The 18,959-nt window shown below is 52.4% G+C and overlaps 5 protein-coding genes across 5 annotated transcripts; 4 read left to right on the top strand and 1 right to left on the bottom strand.

The window, feature by feature from the left end:
* Positions 1–426: 426 nt before the first annotated feature.
* POX_b03054 (Nucleolar protein 9) lies at positions 427–2,592 on the top strand (the record flags this gene model as incomplete). Its single annotated transcript, XM_050111959.1, has 1 exon — positions 427–2,592. The coding sequence occupies one exon, from the start codon at positions 427–429 to the stop codon at positions 2,590–2,592; it is 2,166 nt and encodes a 721-aa protein (XP_049972305.1).
* A 990-nt stretch (positions 2,593–3,582) lies between these two features.
* POX_b03053 (uncharacterized protein) lies at positions 3,583–4,861 on the bottom strand (the record flags this gene model as incomplete). Its single annotated transcript, XM_050111958.1, has 2 exons — positions 3,583–4,542; positions 4,796–4,861. The coding sequence occupies 2 exons, from the start codon at positions 4,859–4,861 to the stop codon at positions 3,583–3,585; spliced, it is 1,026 nt and encodes a 341-aa protein (XP_049972304.1).
* A 925-nt stretch (positions 4,862–5,786) lies between these two features.
* Positions 5,787–6,133, top strand: POX_b03052 (uncharacterized protein; the record flags this gene model as incomplete). Its single annotated transcript, XM_050111957.1, has 2 exons — positions 5,787–5,920; positions 6,019–6,133. 2 exons carry the CDS (start codon positions 5,787–5,789, stop codon positions 6,131–6,133), a joined length of 249 nt encoding a protein of 82 aa, XP_049972303.1.
* A 2,802-nt stretch (positions 6,134–8,935) lies between these two features.
* Positions 8,936–11,686, top strand: POX_b03051 (uncharacterized protein; the record flags this gene model as incomplete). Its single annotated transcript, XM_050111956.1, has 4 exons — positions 8,936–9,484; positions 9,538–11,284; positions 11,376–11,502; positions 11,590–11,686. 4 exons carry the CDS (start codon positions 8,936–8,938, stop codon positions 11,684–11,686), a joined length of 2,520 nt encoding a protein of 839 aa, XP_049972302.1.
* A 5,994-nt stretch (positions 11,687–17,680) lies between these two features.
* Positions 17,681–17,872, top strand: POX_b03050 (uncharacterized protein; the record flags this gene model as incomplete). The annotated part of the gene is made up of 1 exon (XM_050111955.1): positions 17,681–17,872. One exon carries the CDS (start codon positions 17,681–17,683, stop codon positions 17,870–17,872), a length of 192 nt encoding a protein of 63 aa, XP_049972301.1.
* Between the last annotated feature and the right edge of the window lie 1,087 nt (positions 17,873–18,959).

Genomic DNA, 18,959 nt, shown 5'->3' with positions numbered 1-18,959 from the left:
AGAAGTCACATTATTGAAAGACTCTGGGAAGCTCCCGTCGTCATCTGTAAAAGGCCGCTCTGCTGCCCGTTGCCACAACAGGCGATCGAAGGGATGCCCTGGACTTGACCAAGGTCTCTATCTGTGACTCGCTGTTCTCAATGTGAAAATTTCCAAACCCCACAGTCCCCTGTGAGTGCTCTTCAGCGTATGGAAGAGATGGCTCGCGCTTTGATGGTCACTAATCGTCTGTTACTCGGAGCTGAGAGTGCCGTATTTGCAGCGAACATTGGTCGTTGACGCCGACGATCCGCGGAGAGGCGCTGCAAACCAAACAAACATTCGCCGCGGAGGGCGCTTGGACCACCGCTTATCCAAAAAATTTCCCAGCGCATGAGCGCCACGACTAGCGGCTTCACGTTCACATTTCAATCACACCTTTCCAAAATGCCTCGTGAAAAGCAAAAAAGAGGCCGTCGGGCCGAGCAAAAGGCTCAGAAGGAGGAATCGAAGCGCGAATATGACGACACCATCGAAGCCCCATCCGCCAAACGCATGAAGCCTTCCAACGAAGGCGACGAGACCGTGGAGCCTTCGTTCGCAGAGGATGCAGATTACATCCCATTCGACGAGGAGGCGGGTCAAGATCAGCAGCTTGTCGAAGACTTGGGAGAGGGCAATGGCGATACACCGTTTTACGGATTGCTCGATAGTGATGAACAAGAGTACTTCTCGCGCGCAAATGAAATGCTCGAAGCGAACCAATTCCACGACGCCGAGGAGCGAAATCTCTTCGTGGAGAGTGTGTACCAGGAGGCCAATGGCAAGGAGCTCAAGGTTGCCTGTAGTCAAGGCTGCTCGAGACTGATGGAAAAGTTAATCTCCCTATCGGACGCCAGGCAGCTTCGACGCATTTTTGGAAAATTCCTCAGGCACTTCCTCCACCTTGTGCAGCACCGGTTCGCGAGTCATTGCTGCGAAACGCTATTCATTCATGCCGCGCCGGTAGTCATGCAGAAGGCGTCAAAACCCCGTGCCAAGACATCCGAGGACGGCGAAGAGGAGGAGTCGGACTTGTCGCTAGCAGACATGTTCTTAAGCGTGATTGAGGAATTGAAGGACAATTGGGGCTACCTTTTGACGGAGCGATTCGCCTCGCACACTATCCGGGTCTTGTTGTTGGTGCTCGCCGGAGAGCCGGTGGATGTCACATCGAAGGATTCTGTGGTTGCAAGTCGTAAAAAGGAAAGATTGGGTCTGCCGGCTGCCGGCGCTCAAGAGGAGAAAGAAACCGCCTCTACACAGAAACACGGTGTTCCCGAATCGTTTGAGCCCGCGCTCAAGAAGATCATGAGCGACATGGTGGCCGGAGTTGACGACACTTATCTGCGGGCTTTGGCGACGCAGCCCATTGGCAACCCTGTCCTTCAGGTGCTCCTTTTCCTGGAACTTTCTCACTTTGGAAAGTCCAGCGCCAAAGACCCCAAATCTATTCTCCGCCGACTGGTGCCGGACGAGTCGTTTGAAGAAGGTACCGACAGCGCAACTTTCATTCGGGGTCTTCTGTACGATCCCGTCGGCTCTCGACTGGTGGAAACGATGGTCCGATACATGCCAGGCAAAGTCTTCAAAAACCTTTACAAGAACAACATTCGTGACCGTATCGGGTCATTATCTCGAAACAGTACGGCGGGATACGTGGTTCTGCGGACATTGGAGCGACTTGGCAAGGACGACTTACAGAATGCCATGGAGCTCATCATCCCCGAAGTTCCCGGTCTTATCGAGCGCTCACGTCTCATTGTCCCCAAGGTGTTGATTGAGCGTTGCTTGATCCGCAATGTCGACACCACCCCCTTTGCCAAGGCGCTCCAGGCTGCGTATGATTCCGATCCGACTGTGCGCCTCCGACAGATGCTCCGACTCGACGAGGCGACCGATGCCGGAACACGGAAATTGGACGATGAGGAAATGATTGACGCGGATGGGGATGATCGTTATAAGCAACGCCAGCAACCAGCCCCCGGTTCCTCATCAACATCCGCCGGAGAGAAATTGCACGCGTCTCTATTGACACAGGTGATGCTCACAGCCCCGGGTCCTCTCAGCGACCTCGTCTATTCGAGTTTGCTGGCCCAAGCATCCGATACAATCGTCCAACTGGCCAAGGAACCCACCTCGTCCCGGGTCCTCCAACAAGCCTTGACTCTACCCACTTCCACTCTCCAATTCCGCCGGCAATTCATCCCCCGTTTCCAGGGTCATCTCGCCGAGCTTGCGCAGGATAACAGTGGCTCACACGTTGTGGACGCCCTCTGGCCCGCCTCGCAGGACGTCTTCTTCGTCAAGGAGCGAATGGCCCAAGAACTCGCCGAGCACGAGATGACTCTCCGTGACTCGTTCCTGGGGCGTGCTGTATGGCGCAACTGGTCGATGGATCTCTACAAGCGCCGTCGTGGGGAGTGGAAAGCTCGTGCCAAGGGTATTGAACAGAGCCCGGCTACGGCTCCTTCGGAAGGTAATGGGTCACGGCCCAAGTCCAAATTGGAGCTGGCGCGTGAAAGATTCGCCGCCAAACAAGCGGCTGCTGAAGCCGCTGCGGCGGAGTCTTGAAATGCAAAAGTGAATATATGCTGAGAATAAAAGATTCCATATCCCAATCGTAATGACCACATCCTTTGTTTCATAAGAGGAACTGAAGACGTTTTTGTTTTTATACTCTTTGCCTCTTCTCTGTCTCTCTCTCTCCCTCTCTCGGGACTGTTTCGGTTGTAGGCCAAGCCCCATCCATTGTCTTCATGGTGGAACGTTGAATTTCGATAAAAAGACTGAGGATCAAAGGGATTGCCGGAAGTAGCTACCCAGTATACATCATTAGGTGCTTACCTGATCGGGCGAGTGTACCTAGGAAATCCGATCACACCTGCGACGGGACAGCTAACCTCAGTGTGGATCTACCGGGACAAATGCGGATTGCCTGTCAGATGGTTGTCTCCGAATGAAAGGGACCAGGCAGTGTCATAAAGGGACGAGTACGCCTGCTATCAACGAAAAAATTGGAAGAGCAGCTCAAGAAAATGAATTGTCAAGGAACCTGGGTCAGGTACGGTACACACACAAATGCGGTGGTGAGATACGCGAGCCCGGACGAGAAAATTGACACGGAAAAAGCCGGACATCTAGCAGACGCTTCGAGCATCTCGATCCGAGTCCGAGTTCACGAGCACAGGAAAAGAAGAAGAGACACAATATAGCCGCGTGGTAGGTAGAATTGAATAATGAAAAAACGCCATAAATGCGGGTTGGAGAGCATTGACGAGGAAGGGACCTTCTGTCACTTCAATGACAGGCTAGTCCCCGGCATGTCAATAAGAACACCAAAACAAGACTTTGACACAGGAGAGAAGAGGGACCGCTGATGGAAATGTATATGCATGAAGAAATAGAAAAATCGTGAAGCCGTCGTTAGGGAATGCCGTGAGGGAGTTAAAAATGATGGTAAGGGAGGGGACAATAAGATAGACAATGAAGATAGGGGGAGGGAAAGGGAGGAGAGATAGAAAGGCCTCCGGGAATGTGAGGAGAGAACGCTCCCCAGATGAGCTAAGGTCGCAGCTCGCCGCCAAGTTGCAAAGCGAGTCCCACCTGCTTGGCCCGAAGACGAGGACTGGAGGAACTCGGGGGGACAAGAGCATCGAAATTCAGCCGCTTTCGGGCATCCTTGGTGGACAGAGGAGTCCGGGCTGGATTTCCCGGGGTCCGGCCACCCCAGGCAGGCTGGGCTGGACTGGGGGTCACATTCACAAAATCAGCAAAGTTGAATTGCTGGCCGGGCGTTCCCATGGTGGGAGTGAGATGTGGGAGCATGGCATGCTGGCTAGGGGGCGTGGAAGGGGGAAAGGCTTGCTGTGATCCCCTCGCCACGCGGGCCGGGGTGGGCGAATTGGCCAAGTAGAGCAGCAGATCAGCCCCGTCTTCGTGCTGTGACGGACGGTCCCCGCGAGAGATCCGGGTGTGTTGGGAGGGCGGCGTGCGCGGTGGGGAGGATTGCAAGATCGAAGCCGGGTGCTGGAAGCTGTGGAAGGGAAGATCCAAATCATTCTCTTCGTCGGACGGACCCTGATCGGCGGGAGAAGACACCTCTGGGATGGCCGCCTCGGACATGAAGTGAGGCGGGTTTCGGCGCATCGTGCGATGGCGATGTAGACCGGGGGACGAGGCGGGCAATTGGTGGTTGCTCTTCCACGAAGCTCGAGCACTCTTTGGAGGTCGCTCCGTATCAGAATCTGCGCGCGCGCGTTTGCGACTGGTGGGCAGCGCAGGCTGCATCAGGTGCGGCGTGAAGGTGACCGCATGTTTATTGCGAGTTGACCGGGGGAGTTCTCTCGAGAGCGGTGCCACCAGGGGAGGGGAGGTCAAGGGCGTCTCGCAGCGACTGAAAGAGAAATCCGAGGAGGAGTCGGAGGGTCGATCGCTGCTGGCCGAATTGGTCAACCCGTGAATGCGGCCATGCTGATATTTCAGCTTGGCTAGGCCGAGTCGGTCTTGGAGACTCAGCGAGACCTAGACAAGTTGCATGTCGCGCGGGTCAGCCTATAAACACCCATTGACATCATAACAAGGACTTCCGACCGCCGCCAACCCGGCGTCTGTCTCCCTCCTGGGGAGACAGGTGCGATGGCCCAGAGTTGGGACCGTCCCTACTGGGTGACGTGGGTTTATTTTTATTTTTCCTCTTTTTCTCGGGGGGTCCATCCCACTTCGCCCTGGTGATGGTCGCACCAGGGGGATCCAATTCAACGAGAAGCATGCTTACCTGTGCGATATCTAGTTTCCGGATGGCCTTCTCTGCAGAACCCGGCTGGGAAAAAAGGGTTGTCATGATGTGGGCAGAGAGGAGAGGTGGGAAGATGAAAGGACAGGGCGTAAGAAAAGGTCTTTTGCGGGTAGCCAAGAAACCACCGCGAGGGTTGGCCTGGCAGTCGTCGCTGCAAGGGCGGAGTCCAGGGAGGGGAGACCCGATTCGGAGCCTCTGGGCCCGCTAAGCCCACTTAGGGCCGGAAATTGACAGACGAGAATGGGACCGTCGCCGGTGGTGAGGAAATGCAACGATGTGCCAGAATCTGCGGGGGGAAAGAGGATCAAATGCTGGGTTGTGAAGGGTAGTGGAGCCACGACGGTACAGTTCGAGCGGAGAGAGCGAGAAAGAGAAAAGGCGAGGATCTCAGAGGAGAATGGAAAGTGTTCGACGTCCTTGGGAGCGGATGAAACGCGTCTCGCGCAAGGCGGCACGAGCAACGCGTACGCGCCCGCGTTCTCGTCGGAAGGGCGTTAAGTGGAATGAACTTCAGTACGAACCGCCGACCAGCAAGACATCCGCCGAACGGAGGCATCGAGGCAGCCACACCGGACCGTGGGAGGTGGACTCTGGTCCACGAGAAGAGTAAAGTAGAACAGCCACGGAGGACACTGTGATTCCTACAATGGAAGAGTGGGAAGACTTTGGTAGTGGGTACAGACTCTACAAAGTGGTGCTGAGGGCCGAATAGTACTGGACAAGGTACACTTCCATTTGCTCTTGCACGATCGAGCGTTAGACACATACATGGACATGTCGATCCATTGAGCACCTAGCTGGCACCTGCATGGGAATAGACCCAAGCAGATGTGGATAGCGACCAAAGATCTCTGCTCCAGCGACCGGTTGGGCCCTCGTGCTCAACGGCAGTTTCGGCAGCCAACCATCAGTTCGAGAGCTGTGTACGGCTACATAGTCATACAGTACCTTACCACACACTCACAGCCATATGCGGAGTGCTGCAGAAGCCCTACCGGCGGACGTCGGGTATACTCTTGTCCAGCTTACGGCCGGATCGAGGGTGGGAGTTTGTCGGGTTGTCCATGTCCGGGCAGAGGCACGACTAGCCAGAGTCCCGAGCCGGTTCGTTTTCATGCCAAGCTTTGGAGTCCACGCTGCTCGTGGAAGAAACCTGGCCCCCTTGAATTCATTCGTGACAATGTACTGCACGGCCGCACTAGAGACAACCTGCATGCCAACCCGGGAGGCTCCACTGGGTCCCGTAAAGTCGGTCGGGATTGGGACGCCAAGGAGGATGCGGCGCCCGTGGACGTGGACGATGTCATGGCTAGATGAGCTTCCAGGGTGGTCCAGGGGGACGAGTATAGTCCGATGCCGATTCTTTTCGTAGAGAAACACCTCTCTCTCCCTCTCTTTTTCTCTATGTGAAGGGAACTGTTAACTGACGCGTCACTCGAAGTGATTGAGTGGGTTGCTGTTTCAGCTCAAATCGGGGAATGCTTGACAAGACCCGTCTGACAATGTCGCCTGGCGAATTCAGGAATGGATGCTCGTCCAAACGCTCGGTCCAAATCCTGAGCCCCCTTCAAGGCGTGTATGTGCGTGCCTGCATGAGTGGCGGCCACGACCCATGACAACCTATCGACCGGATTCGATGAATCCACCCGACGCGATAGCGCAACCGTAGTACCACTGCTGCGGCCATGGCACCCACGCCATGCCGATTGAGATGCCGAAGAACTGGCCAGGGGATCTGAAAGTACAAAGTCTCGGCTGTAGTGACTTGGCGACGTCCACCGGACATTACTCCGGAGCTTGCAGGTAGGATCGGAATGGTGATTCGTATCATCACCATTGATCAGCGCGTGGCCGGATCTTCTCTTCCTCGCGGTAGAGGGCCGGTCGCCCGATTCAGTGAGATGAGAATTCAGATGACTTTCAGTCGAGGCGTACCATACAACCAACTTGTGCCAACGCCAATCGCATGGGGGGGGGGGGGGGGGGCTGGGGAGTGTGCAGGCCGTTGAAACACCCGCAGAGCCAGCGCACCACGAGACATGGCACGAAGAGACAGTGGTACTGTTCAGTCCTTGCGACAACGGTATCGTCCCTGAGGATATGAAGAATACACAGTCGCTGTGTGGAAGACTTGCCAAGCTCCAAGCTTTCGAGCCATTCTGGTTTTCGTCTTTTCTTTTTTTTGGCCTGACCCACGGGCCGTCTGCCATTTTCCAACTTGACCTTGGTCGACGGTGGAACTAGTGCCGATTTAGCGTTGACGCTAGCCCGTCGAGTCTGCGAGAGAAGCCTACGAACGTTTTGGACCGTAGTCGATCATCATTCGCGCCCCACCCGGTGAAGACTGAAACCTGACGATTGTCCATGTCCCTCGAGTCCAGTCCTCGACCACTCCGCAGGTTCGGAAGCTACACCAGACGAGTCGACACTGGCAGACAATGCACGATAACGCACACTGAGGTGCATACGAGGTAGTCATTCAACTCAGCACATGCAACATTGTTTGCAGGCTCGTTGATTCGAGGGACACTAAGTGCATGTCCAGCAGATGATGGAGTTGCAAGGTGACAACCTCTCTCGAATCAGATTTCTCAAATTGCTCTCAATCCCACTGATCCTAATCTTTCCTTTGCCTTCTTTTTGTTTTCTTGTCTTTCCCTTTTCCAACTGGGAACGACAAGAGTACAAGCTCGAGCTTTCCAATTGCCACAGTCAGAAAGGGCCCGTGGGCTCAGATGTAAGTTTAAAAAAAAAGGCTAAACTCAGGGTCAAAAGAAGATAGAAACTGTAATGCTACGGTCAATGTAGCTCAGTTGAAGTGCATTGATCCACGTTCGAGGATAACCGATTCAAGTACCTTCATGTTGGACATTGTCTCAATTGATCTCCTCCAGAGGGTAAGCGTGTAGGGGCATACATTGAAAGACTGGACGGGAGGGGCATAGGTGGTAGGAAACCAACTCGTAGGTATTTCTTCATGATTCGTAGCCCTACAGGAGAAGATTACTGGAGTATGTCTCCAGTACTGACCTCTTAAGGAAACTTGAGGTGCTACTCTCTCGTAACAGTAGTGCAGTGATTGTTCTCGTCGGACCCGGCACTGCCAACTTGCCAAGTTACCAGCGAGGCAGTTCCAACTTTGAACCGACTTCCTTGCTAGGCAGACAGCACCGATGATTGGCATTGCGTCAACACCTCAAGCACTGCATAATTACCTCTCTTTCTTCCTCCAGCCACGAGTCCCTCGGTAAACAAAAAGAATCTCTCAAGTGTCGACTGGCGATGCTCAACCACCTTCGATTGCTTGTCGTTTTGGAAAGTTGGCCCCGGTGAAGCGGGTTAAAAGTGGTGGTGTAAAAAAAAAACCGGGCCAAACGCTCGCACAGGCACCAGCAGCAGTCAACGTGCACTTCGTGCATACCCATCGAAGCGTCCACTTTTGCTCCTCTCAGTCCTTCACAGATCAGATCGCCTTCTGGCTTTTGGTGAAAGGTGATTTTGTTGCCCTGATACTTGTTGCTTCCCCTCTTTGGTGCCTGTGAAGCTCGGTAGGATTCTGTGATCCTCTCTCGTTCTTCCTCTCTCTCGCATTCTCTCTTTCTCTCCATACTTCATTACGTATCATCCTCGACTCGATACGATTACCATCAGAGTTTCTCCTATTTGGACGACCCTTCGTTCATTTGGCTCTCTCTTTCTCTCTCTTTCCCATACTCCTCTTCTACATTTTGATCCGATCAGGTCCTCTTCTCTCATTAATTTTCCTCGTCTTAAATTACCCATCTTCGGCGTATTGCGGGGCCAAAAGGGGAGGGAGGAAAAAAAAAGAGAATAAAAGAGAAAAAAAAACACACCTTCAGCTGCCTCGTCATCCTGCCGCAAACGGTCGCAGTCTCCTGTTCCTGACAGCCTCCACAGACGGACCTTTTTTTTTTCTCCCTGTTCTCACTCTTGCCATTTGCACTCAATTGATCTGAGATCTTCATTGTCAGACGCTGCTTCCAAATTACAAGGGGTGTTTCCGAACCATTTGTCTCTCCTGGTGGGAAGAAGTTGCTGGCCTTGATCAGCATCGTTGGACTAGAACCCGTCCGGCGGCCAGTCAATCTCGTTTCCACCATGTCGTTTTTGAAGCAGCTACGCCGCCGCTCCAAGGCAAGCTTCCATAGTGCTCCCCTCGACGCCAAAGCGCCCACGCCGCAGGTCGAGGTCGTGTCCGCCAACTCCTCGTCCACCGGTGATTCCGTGTCGCACGCATCCATCACTCCCCCCGCATCGATTAGACCGACCCTCTCATCCCCGAATCTGCCCTCGCTGGTCGAGTCCCAGGATGACCGCAGTACAGTGAGCAGCACGCCACTGCCGCTCCCTCATCCACGGCCGGGCCTTCTCGGTACTCACTCGCAACGGAACAGTGTCGTGGTACGCATTGAATGTCCCCTGCGCGCCGACGAGCAGACGGATCTTGTGAACTGCAGGAAGCTGATGACGGGACTTTCCCCCACCACGTACAGGGCAGCTCAGCGTCGTCAATCAATGGCGCATACCGGTCGTCCACGCCATGCTCACCGTATGCACCGAGAATCATCTCAATCGCGGAAAATTCGTGGGTCGGTAGTCCTCCTGTCCCGAAAAATCAGTCCCTCAGGAAACGACGTCATTCGCAGTGTACAATCGGAAGCTGACTCTGGGTGGTGTCTCTTTTCTGCCATCCTCTACAGGTCCACCAAAAGGTTCTATTGATCTATGGCCAGATCGGAGATCCACGACAGAATGCCATGGACGGCACCGTGACCGTATACCACCATCAAGATAATTTCCCGTCGATCGGCTGGCCCGTCACGGCATCGCATTTCAAGTCTCTGGTTCACCTGGTTCCCGGTCCGAATCGCCTCCGCTTCGATTTTGTCTCCCCAAAGTTGTCCTCCGGTAGCACGACGCCCGTGATTCACTCGACCTGGATTTGCATCAACTACCTTCCCCTGGTGAATGCGCCGCCGCTGCAGCTGGCGATCCTCCTGGGCAAAGACTCGGACGGCACCTACGACGCCGTGCCCGAGCGCGCAGAACGCGAGGGCAATGGGTTGGAAACGGCACTTCGCAAGTATCGCACCGCCGCGTACCTGTGGCAGGCGTTTACGGGGGAGCAGATGTTCCGCAATAACCTCGGTCGGCGCTGCTTCCGCTTCGAAGAGGAGTGGCAGGCGGGCACGCTCAGTCGTCGGGACACGGCCAGTCAGCAGATGCGCAACGAGGCCAGGATCCACGTGATTCGATGCGACAAGACCGTCGCCGAACTGCGCGACCTCAACATTGCCCAGCAGTATGAGGGTGCCCAGAAGAAGGATGAGCTATTCAACATCGCCAAGGAGGCGGTCCGCAAGCATTTCAATCCCCGACCCGGACAGAAACAGTACGTGTCCGTTCTGTTGCTGGATTCCCATTGGGACTTTGAGTCCAAGACCATCACCGGTCATGCAGCGCTCGGATCCGACGGTGACGACATCAAATTGGCCATCTTTGGATCCCATTGTCTGCAGAGCTATCCCAGCTGCCTCGAAGAGGTCGTCGATGCCTTTTCCGATTGCACCCGCACGGACACCAACCACGTTGCCAATGACTGCGGGGATGCAGGCTCGAATTGGGAGTCCGCCAATCTCGGGATCGGAGCGCACTTGCACGAGGTTGGTCATCTGTTTGGCTGCCCCCATCAGGAGTCGGGGGTTATGCTGCGCGATTACGTTCAATTGAGTCGCTCATTCTTGGTCAAGGAGCCCTTTTGCACGCGCACCAAGACACAGGGGCTCAAGGTCTGTCTCGCCAACGACGAATGTGGCTGGCATCGTCTGGATGCGCTTCGGTTCCGCTTCCACCCCTGTTTCCGTCTCCCCAGTGACGTTTCCCTGAGCAATGACGGCAGTGTTCAGGTATGGCCGGTGGAGAACGGAAAGATCCTGTTCACTTCCTCGTCCGGAATCGCGTTTGTGGAATTGTATGCGGAAGGGGAGGAGCTCTGTCACCACTTTATCGAATACGTGAACAGCGAGTCCGGCGGGAATGGACTGCCGAAGCAAGTCACTCTCACCGAGACGGAGCTTCGGGTTCAACTCTTTGGGACCGAAAAGGAGAAGAAGAAGAAGAAGAAGATTCGCATGGTCGCTGTTTCGGGGAACCTGGGCAGCTATACCGTGGACGATGTTGCGGCGCTGAAGTCCAAAAACTCCGTGGTCAAGCTGCCCAAGGGCCAGACAGGGTACAAAAGTGGCCAGCTGGGGCATTCCGCCATGGAGGGCAGCAAGCCTGAACAATTGCTACTGGAGTATGCATTTATCAAGACGAAGCTGTTGACTTCGATCAAGATCTACCATGGATCCGCGTTGGATGGACTGGAATTTTGCTACGAAGACATGACCAGCCAGCTCTTCGGCACCCGCGGTGGAAAACCGGGAGGAGATGAGTTTGTTCTCGGTAAGAGCCTCCCTGCACATCGCCGTTTGATTGACACCAACACAACCTCTGGTCCCATACTGACCCTTTGTTTTTTTTCTTGTCCCCTCAGATGTTCGGCGCGGGGAGATTTTGCTGGGTTTCTACGTCAGAGCTGGTCTCTGGATAGATGGTATTGAAATTCTCACCAGTCTAGGACGAAAATCGGGGATCTATGGCAATGCCCGTGGCGGATCCGGGTGAGTCTTGCCCTCCCGTTCTCGCATTCATCTTTTGAAGTTTTGACTGGAACTCCTCACGCTGATATGGTTTCGATTCGCACGCAGTCACACCTTGATCCCACCCTTGGGATATAAGATCGCAGGTATCGCAGGCTCGAGCGCATCCTGGATCGATGGGTTCTCGCTCATCGTTCAACACTAAAACTGCACACGCCCTGATAGCTGGAAGACCACCACGCTCACCATGATCATCTCCTCTCGGGGGGCCCCTGTTCTCTCCCACTCTGTCCACTCGCTCGCGCCGTTCTCGCGAGTGCAGCATATCTATCTTTGGTGTCAGTACATCAAAGAGGCAGAGCCGCAGTTTTTTCTCCGCTGCCTCGTACGCTTTTACACTGGCTTACTCGCCGCGGGTCTTCATTGTACCCTGTTTATATTCTTCTTTCCTTTACACCTGACTGGAAGGCGTCGATCGGATTCGGCCTGGATGGTTGATGTACCCTGCCTGCGGTCCCTTCATGTACCTTTTGGGGCTCTATCGCGTGGCGCGTGTGCTGCTCACGTCCTCCCGCGAGAGTGCCCTCTTTTTTCACCCCCTTTTTTGCCTTCAAGCACCGCGGTCATCACATTCACGGAAGGATGGCGCACTCCCTACGTGATCCGGTCACTTTGCTTTGGTCTTGTTCTGGGGGGGCGTTTACATACTTGCTGGCCCTTCGCATTCGCATTGTCACTTTACCATCATATCCAGGGCGGGAAGGATGGCTAGACCGGCGGCTCTATACATACATATCTAATTTTCAAACCTACCCCAGAGACGGAGCAATCTTTTCTGCCTTCGTCTTGAATCATATACGCTCCACTGGGCCCCCCTCGAACCCGTAGGTCGCTTGAAACGTTCACCAAACTCGCCACCTGGAATCTGTTGTCCCCCATCAAGTCCATAGATTCCAATCTCCTTGACAGCCGCGCGAGGACAAGCGACGCACGTCATGCAATAGTCATGACTCTATACCATCTGCCTTGCGCGGTTGGGCTCATGCACTGCGAGTGCGCCGACGTTGCCTTTTCGAGCAATATGTTCATTCCATGGATCATCCCGTCTTTTCCCCCGAATAAACGCACCTTCAGACCTCTCCCCCCAAGATAGACGTGTCGTCAAATGTCGATCAATTACTGGCGAGTATTATCACCCCTCCTTTCCTTTCCACAGGACGATCAAATGAACCCGCCTGGACCTCCTCACCCAAGCCGGGGACCCTTTTTTTTGTTTTGGGAGGGTTGCCCCCTCGCCGCCCGACACTACAGAAGCGGATGTTGATCAACGAGTGACGAGGATTGCGTACGTATGTCCCTACCTCGGCTGCAGATATGACTTCTCGAGAAGAGAAATCAAACCTTGTCGAGTGCGTTTCGCAAATGAATGACTTGGCCACTCATGGAGAAGGGTGGAGTATGATACAACCCTCCCCTGCGACGAACGGGGTGGTAGGGATCAAACGGGACCGAGTGCACTTGTGATTTGCTGGAAAGAACTGGCGGATTGGAGAGAGCCAATGGAATTGATTCGTTTTTTTTTTCTCTCTCTCTCTCTTTTCCCCCCTCTCTTTCAAAGGATCGCTGGTATCATTGATGGGACTGGTGGAACTTTCTGTGGGACAATGTACTGTTTTGTAAAGGGAGGTGGTGAATAGGATGCCCTACAGTCGGCCAAGGTGGTAGTAGTAGTCGTAGTATTGTACCCTTGCTGTTTCATCCATCTCATGTACACCAAAGTATCCGAGCTAAAAGCTAGAGCTGAGAAATGAACGATGGACAGAAAGTCCGATCCGCACACTTCCACCATAGCTACGTGGGTTAATCAGTCGCCCGTTGTTCAGTCACCGGAGAGACCTTGCTGTCGGTAATCTGGAGCTCCTGAGCTTTCTCCACTCTTATGCATGGAGGAAGTTCTCCACTTTGACCCTTCCACCTACATAGTAGTGCCTGGCAGTCCTGCTCCGGCATAGGGAAACGATCTCTATCCGTGAATGTATGTCTCTAGACCTATGAATGCACCGGTACATATGGGTTGATTATTGCCTTGAGGAGCGAAGGTGTTAAGAAAACGAGCACGAGGGCAACCTTGGCCTGAAGCATCAATTGGCTTGGTGGGCACCCTCTGCATCTAGTTCATGATAACGATAATCATACTCATCATCTCATAATCGGCTTTGAGATCTTCCATGAAAGTGGCTGGGAACTTGAACCGAAGGTGTCTAGTATTTCATAATGTTGAGGAGTACCAAAGAAAGTCGCCTCATCCATTCCTCAATGTACTCCCGCCACCCCCCCGGTTACCGAGTCTGATGTGTTGAAAGTGAGAATCTCATTTGCTTGCATAACCAATCTGTTGAAACACGGGACCCTCCCCCCTTGTGCACCACCAAGAGCAGTATGCCCCTCCTCCCCGGGCCGCATTCGCCACGTCCGACACGAGGACAGGAAGGCGGTGCGAAGCCGCTGACAAAGATCACCAGTACTGTCCTTACTATCCACCATACTGAGGTAGTTTGGTAGGTTTCTACCACCGGTCGTCCTTTGATGGATCCGGGATCTCTCTCTATCGGTAGGTTGAGGTACTCGACACCGGTCGGTCCAACTACAGGGAGCAGTTGAGGAGCATGGGCCTCATCTTAGTGTGAATCCTACATCTTCATACGATCCGTTCGAATCCACTCGGACCAGCTCCGATCAACAACCCCCTTCTCCCCCTTGTCTTTTTCTTTTTCTCTTTCTCTCTTTTTCTCTTTCTCTCTTTTTCCTTTTTTTTCTTTGGTTATTTGTTTTTCCTTTTCTGTCTTGATCTTTGCTTCTTTCTCCCGCTGGGACAAATTGAAATCTGTCGATATGTGAACCCTCTCGGAGGCTTTGAGTCCCCGAGCCTCCAATCAGCGGAACCCGCGAATGAGAAAGTCAGCGGATGATCTGGACTCCCCCCGCACGGTCATGTGGCTGGAACGGTTTAGTTTTCCCCTCAACTTTGACTCTGAACTCTGGACGTTTTGGGGCTCCGTGGATACTTTTGACCCGTGCACCTTTGGTGATTATTCATACATCTCTAGTTCCCCCCCCCCTCCCCGGGGCGCCACTGGGATTCTGCCGGATTTTCAATTTCCAATGGCAACGATGTGTTCAATTTTATCGACGAATATATGAGTGCCAATCTCGATGGTAGAATTTCGATGAGCTTTGATAGGTCCTGCTAAAGTCGATCTAATTTTTTGATAGATTTGATGTTTATATTAATGTTGAGACTGGCTAGACATGGAAGGGTGTATGATCTTGGTAAGCGGTATAGAGGGCGGTTAAGCGTGGTGATGCTAAACTTTTTGGGGGACTGTATCTTGGGTTTTCAGACGAGGAGGAACCAGGTCCAGTAACAGATTTTTTCAAATGGTTTTATGGAGCCCGGTGTGGCGGTGGTTTATGTTTTCTTTTTATGTGATACGGTTGTGCCGGAGAGAGAGAGAGAGAGAGAGAGAGAGAGAGAGAAGAGAGAGAGAGAGAGAGAGAGACAGAGAGGGAATGAAAAGAAACCTCGACCAAACTTTTCTATTTTTGTTTTTCCCGTTCGGTAGGGTAATAATGTGTACAACAGGAGTACGGACCTAGATAGTCTTTCTATTGGTACAAATACGCAAGAGAAAAGAAAAGAACAGAGGGGGGGGGGAAACCTTGGGTGCACTACTTACTAGCTCGGAGAGCGAACATCCACACAGCTCTCGGTGGCAAGCCAGAACGCGGGTCTGACTGGCTATACGTCGGGGGCCGCCAATATTTGATACAGAGTTTCACGAATCGTTGCATGCCGCTACGGTCGTGGCGAGGAGGAGGAGTGTGCATTACGGTAGTACTACTCGGACTGATTTGGTGCATGGAAGGAGTGGTACGGTCTGTACGCAGAGCAATGGATATGTAAATGATTCCCATCACCAGCCACGGGTGCACAGAGCCCGTTCCGACTGCGCCATTACTTTATTTGTTCAATATGATATCATGTGGTGCCGTCTATCCGGGTCTGCTTGACCTCAATTTGCCGTCATATTGATCGTGTTAGAGGTCCAGAGGATGAAACTGACCCAGCACTAGTCATCGCGGTCAGACTAGTACACACCTACTCCATCCCCCCCCTCCCCTTGGTAGTATGTGGCTTTTGTGGTAGCCCCGGAGCCCCCGAGGTCCCGAGAGGATAGAGTGTTTTGTTGGCTTTGGCCAAATCACTCTCGAGGTCATAGGCGAAACGAAACCCCTTGAGAGCAAATCCACTCCTCGCTAAGAAGACGCATCCGTACGTGGGACCTAGAGCAAGTGCATTGAGTTTGGGCCTCCTCGGGGATTATGACAGAACAGGAAGAATTATCATCATCATATGAACGAGTCCATGTTGTATCGTGGTCGGTTCAGATTTGTTTTCCGATTACCTTTTTCGGGAAAGACAACGTACTTGCATGCCGACGGAATTACGGACATTCAAATGGGCTCTAGGACCAAACGTGCACCCATCTATCACTCTACCTAGCGGCAGAGCTGATTCGTCTCTACTCTCACGATACTTGAGATTTAATAGAGAGATGCGATGATGGCAAATGATCAAAACAGACTCCAAACATCTCCTTCTTTTCACTAGGTTACTCTTTTTTTTTACCCATCTGAAACTGTAAGGATGATCGTCGGATACAGTAAGATCACCCAGCGATGATTTTGAATCAAATGCATCCTCATTGAAACGCAAATTCACATCATCGGGTGATCATTCGACCCTGGGAGTACCAGCATCTCGGGAGGAATTTTAACTGGAGAGTCATGGATCATGAATGAGAGGGACGGGAGGATCGATCTACACCGTGATTACCAGGTTCTAGGGAAAACCCTCTTTTGCTTTAAATTTCCTCAAGCACATACACATGGAAATATTCAGGAACCCTAACAAAGTGGTCCGAGGAACATTTGTCTCATACAGCTTGTTCTTGCTGCTATTATTGTCGGTTCATATATCCGCAGGACGATCACTTGCCGTTTACTTGCTTGTCAGGTCCGACAATCGCTCCATTTTGAGACTTGGGGCGGATCGTCGATGGCGATGGGGAAGCCTAACACAAAGGAGGGACATTTGTTTTTGACGATTTGCTGACCACACGTTGAATTTCTATTTTTGTTTTGGAACGTTAATATTCACCCAGCTATGATTCACCAGAGGGGGCTACTGTAAGGTTCAAGACTTTTCCATCAGCCACGGTGCACAGGACACGGGACTGAAAGCCCACCATGGTAAAGTCTAGAGAATGAAAAAAACAACTCCGACGAGACTCCGCGGCAATGCATCATTACAACACCACTGAGAGACATTGACCGTGATGCCATTACTGCCGAGTAAATGCCGTTGCCTACAGAGCCGAACCCCACGAGCTGTTCGACGTCAACTGCGGTTTTGCATCCAAACTTGAGTCCTTTGCTGTACCACTTCTCGAATGTTTCCCCTCCCCACCGGGTCTCCACCGAGTGCCGGAGTAATCAAATATTCTCCAGGACGAGTCCTGTCCACTGTTACAGTAACCCTGGACCTGAACATGCTTTGAATGCATACTCTGTATCGTACTCACATACTCTGAGTCTTGACTCGCAAGGAACGGTTGTATCCTTGAAAATACTGGAACACACGTATCTATGAGCAATTGAGAGCAATCGATGCTGAACACACCACACCACGCACTTGAATGATAAAATTAAAGTAAAAATACAAACTCGAAACATATTTTCCAGATCCCGAAGCATCTTACAACTTAGTTACCCGAGATACACAGTACATGAGCACACCACTGCTCCACCTTTATTTGATTTTCTTTTCGCTCTCTCTCTCTCTCCGGGCTTTGACTATATTTCTAATCCCCTTCGCAAGAACCTCAACCTATCCTTATGGATCCTACTCCCCGAGAGTATCCGCCTTTCTCAACAATGCCCTCCCCGGCGGCGCCTAAATGCATGCTACTGTATGTACTTGGTAAAGTACATCCCCGGCCCCAGGCCCCACAGCCAAATATTCATGACGTCAATACAAAAAGCCCATCCTAGGATCCGAGCTGCCCCGTGCGTTGCTGGTGATACGAATTGTCCATTGGACCGTCCAGTCTGGCAATCCATCGGCGCATCTCGTAGCATGCTCCGCGGAGAGTGGGACGTGGGTCAACCATTGGGGACTCTCCATGTGGGCATTCTCGACTTGTTACATTTGATTCCTCCGGAGAAGGAACCCGAAAGGGAGCGATCTGGCCGTTCCTTAGGTATCGAGCGTCTCTCACTGCATCCATATGCGGGACACACCCGGCTGAATAATCCAAGAATAACCTGAGGCACGCAATACTCTCCTTGGGTAGGTAGGGTATCTTACCCGACTTTTCAATCATGAGTTGGGTGGACCGATAGTAGACTTTCGACGGCTAATCTGATATAGCACATACGGGGATATCTATCACCCAGGGGTCAATTCATCGAGTGTGCTGCTTTGACTGTGGGTAGGAGGTATATAGTTCATCTGTCTACCTGAGGTAGACTCTAGGAAGGAGGCCTTAGGTCGGTTCGGTTGATTGAACCTCGAAATGGAAGGAATGGGATCGCTGCAATGATCAATGAGACATATGTTGAATATAATGCATCCGCAATCTTCGTGGAACGGGACCAAGGGAACATTATCTGATCATCCTGGGTATACGTGAGAGAGCCCTGTGTATTTTCCCGGTGTTGTGTCTTCAATTCTCCGTTTCATTGATCCGAATGCGGGCGAGAATCGATATCCGCGAGTGAAAACCTCGCAGAACAAAGGATTATACGGGGCTGATCTCTTTTAAAAAGAATTTGCTCGGGTCTTGCGTTTAATGGATCATTCTTGCTTATACAACCTTGAGCCACAGTCAGATAGAGGGAACCAAATAGGAAAGTCTTGCATTGCTTTCTGGACTTGATGTCGGAAGGAAGGTGGAAGATATGTAAGTGGATGGTGTATGCTCTTGACGGCAGCTGTAATTTTGCATCCATTGAACAAGGTGTAGAATTCATCAATTGGTCTAGTGCTTTGAAGCTGACGTCCAGGGGTGCTGGTGCATGGATGCCGCTAGCTGACTGTGGCTGTCATATGCTTGTAAATTGCCTCTTACTCAGGTAAGTACAGTCAATATGGACGTTGCCAGAGCTGGTGTCAGCCTGTACTCCCTCTGTGTCGGTCTAGACGTGGCTCCCAAATATCATGTGTGGGGCACCAAGAGGAGCGATTCTCTACTACATCCTACATACTGAATTGAAGGGAGCATCCGTTCAAGCCCATTTTCCGGTGTTTGGATTGACAACGTTGGGAAGGAGGAATCTTTTTTTTGTCCTTTTCTATCTTTGTCGCTGCGAACGAGCGCCAAATAATCTCTTTGGGTCGATAGCCACTATAGTGA

The sequence above is a fragment of the Penicillium oxalicum genome, chromosome II, assembly GCF_001723175.1.
Source record: "Penicillium oxalicum strain HP7-1 chromosome II, whole genome shotgun sequence".
NCBI classification, from domain to species: domain Eukaryota; kingdom Fungi; phylum Ascomycota; class Eurotiomycetes; order Eurotiales; family Aspergillaceae; genus Penicillium; species Penicillium oxalicum.
Note: the sequence above shows the minus strand (reverse complement) of the source record. Positions and strands in the feature narration are given on the sequence as shown.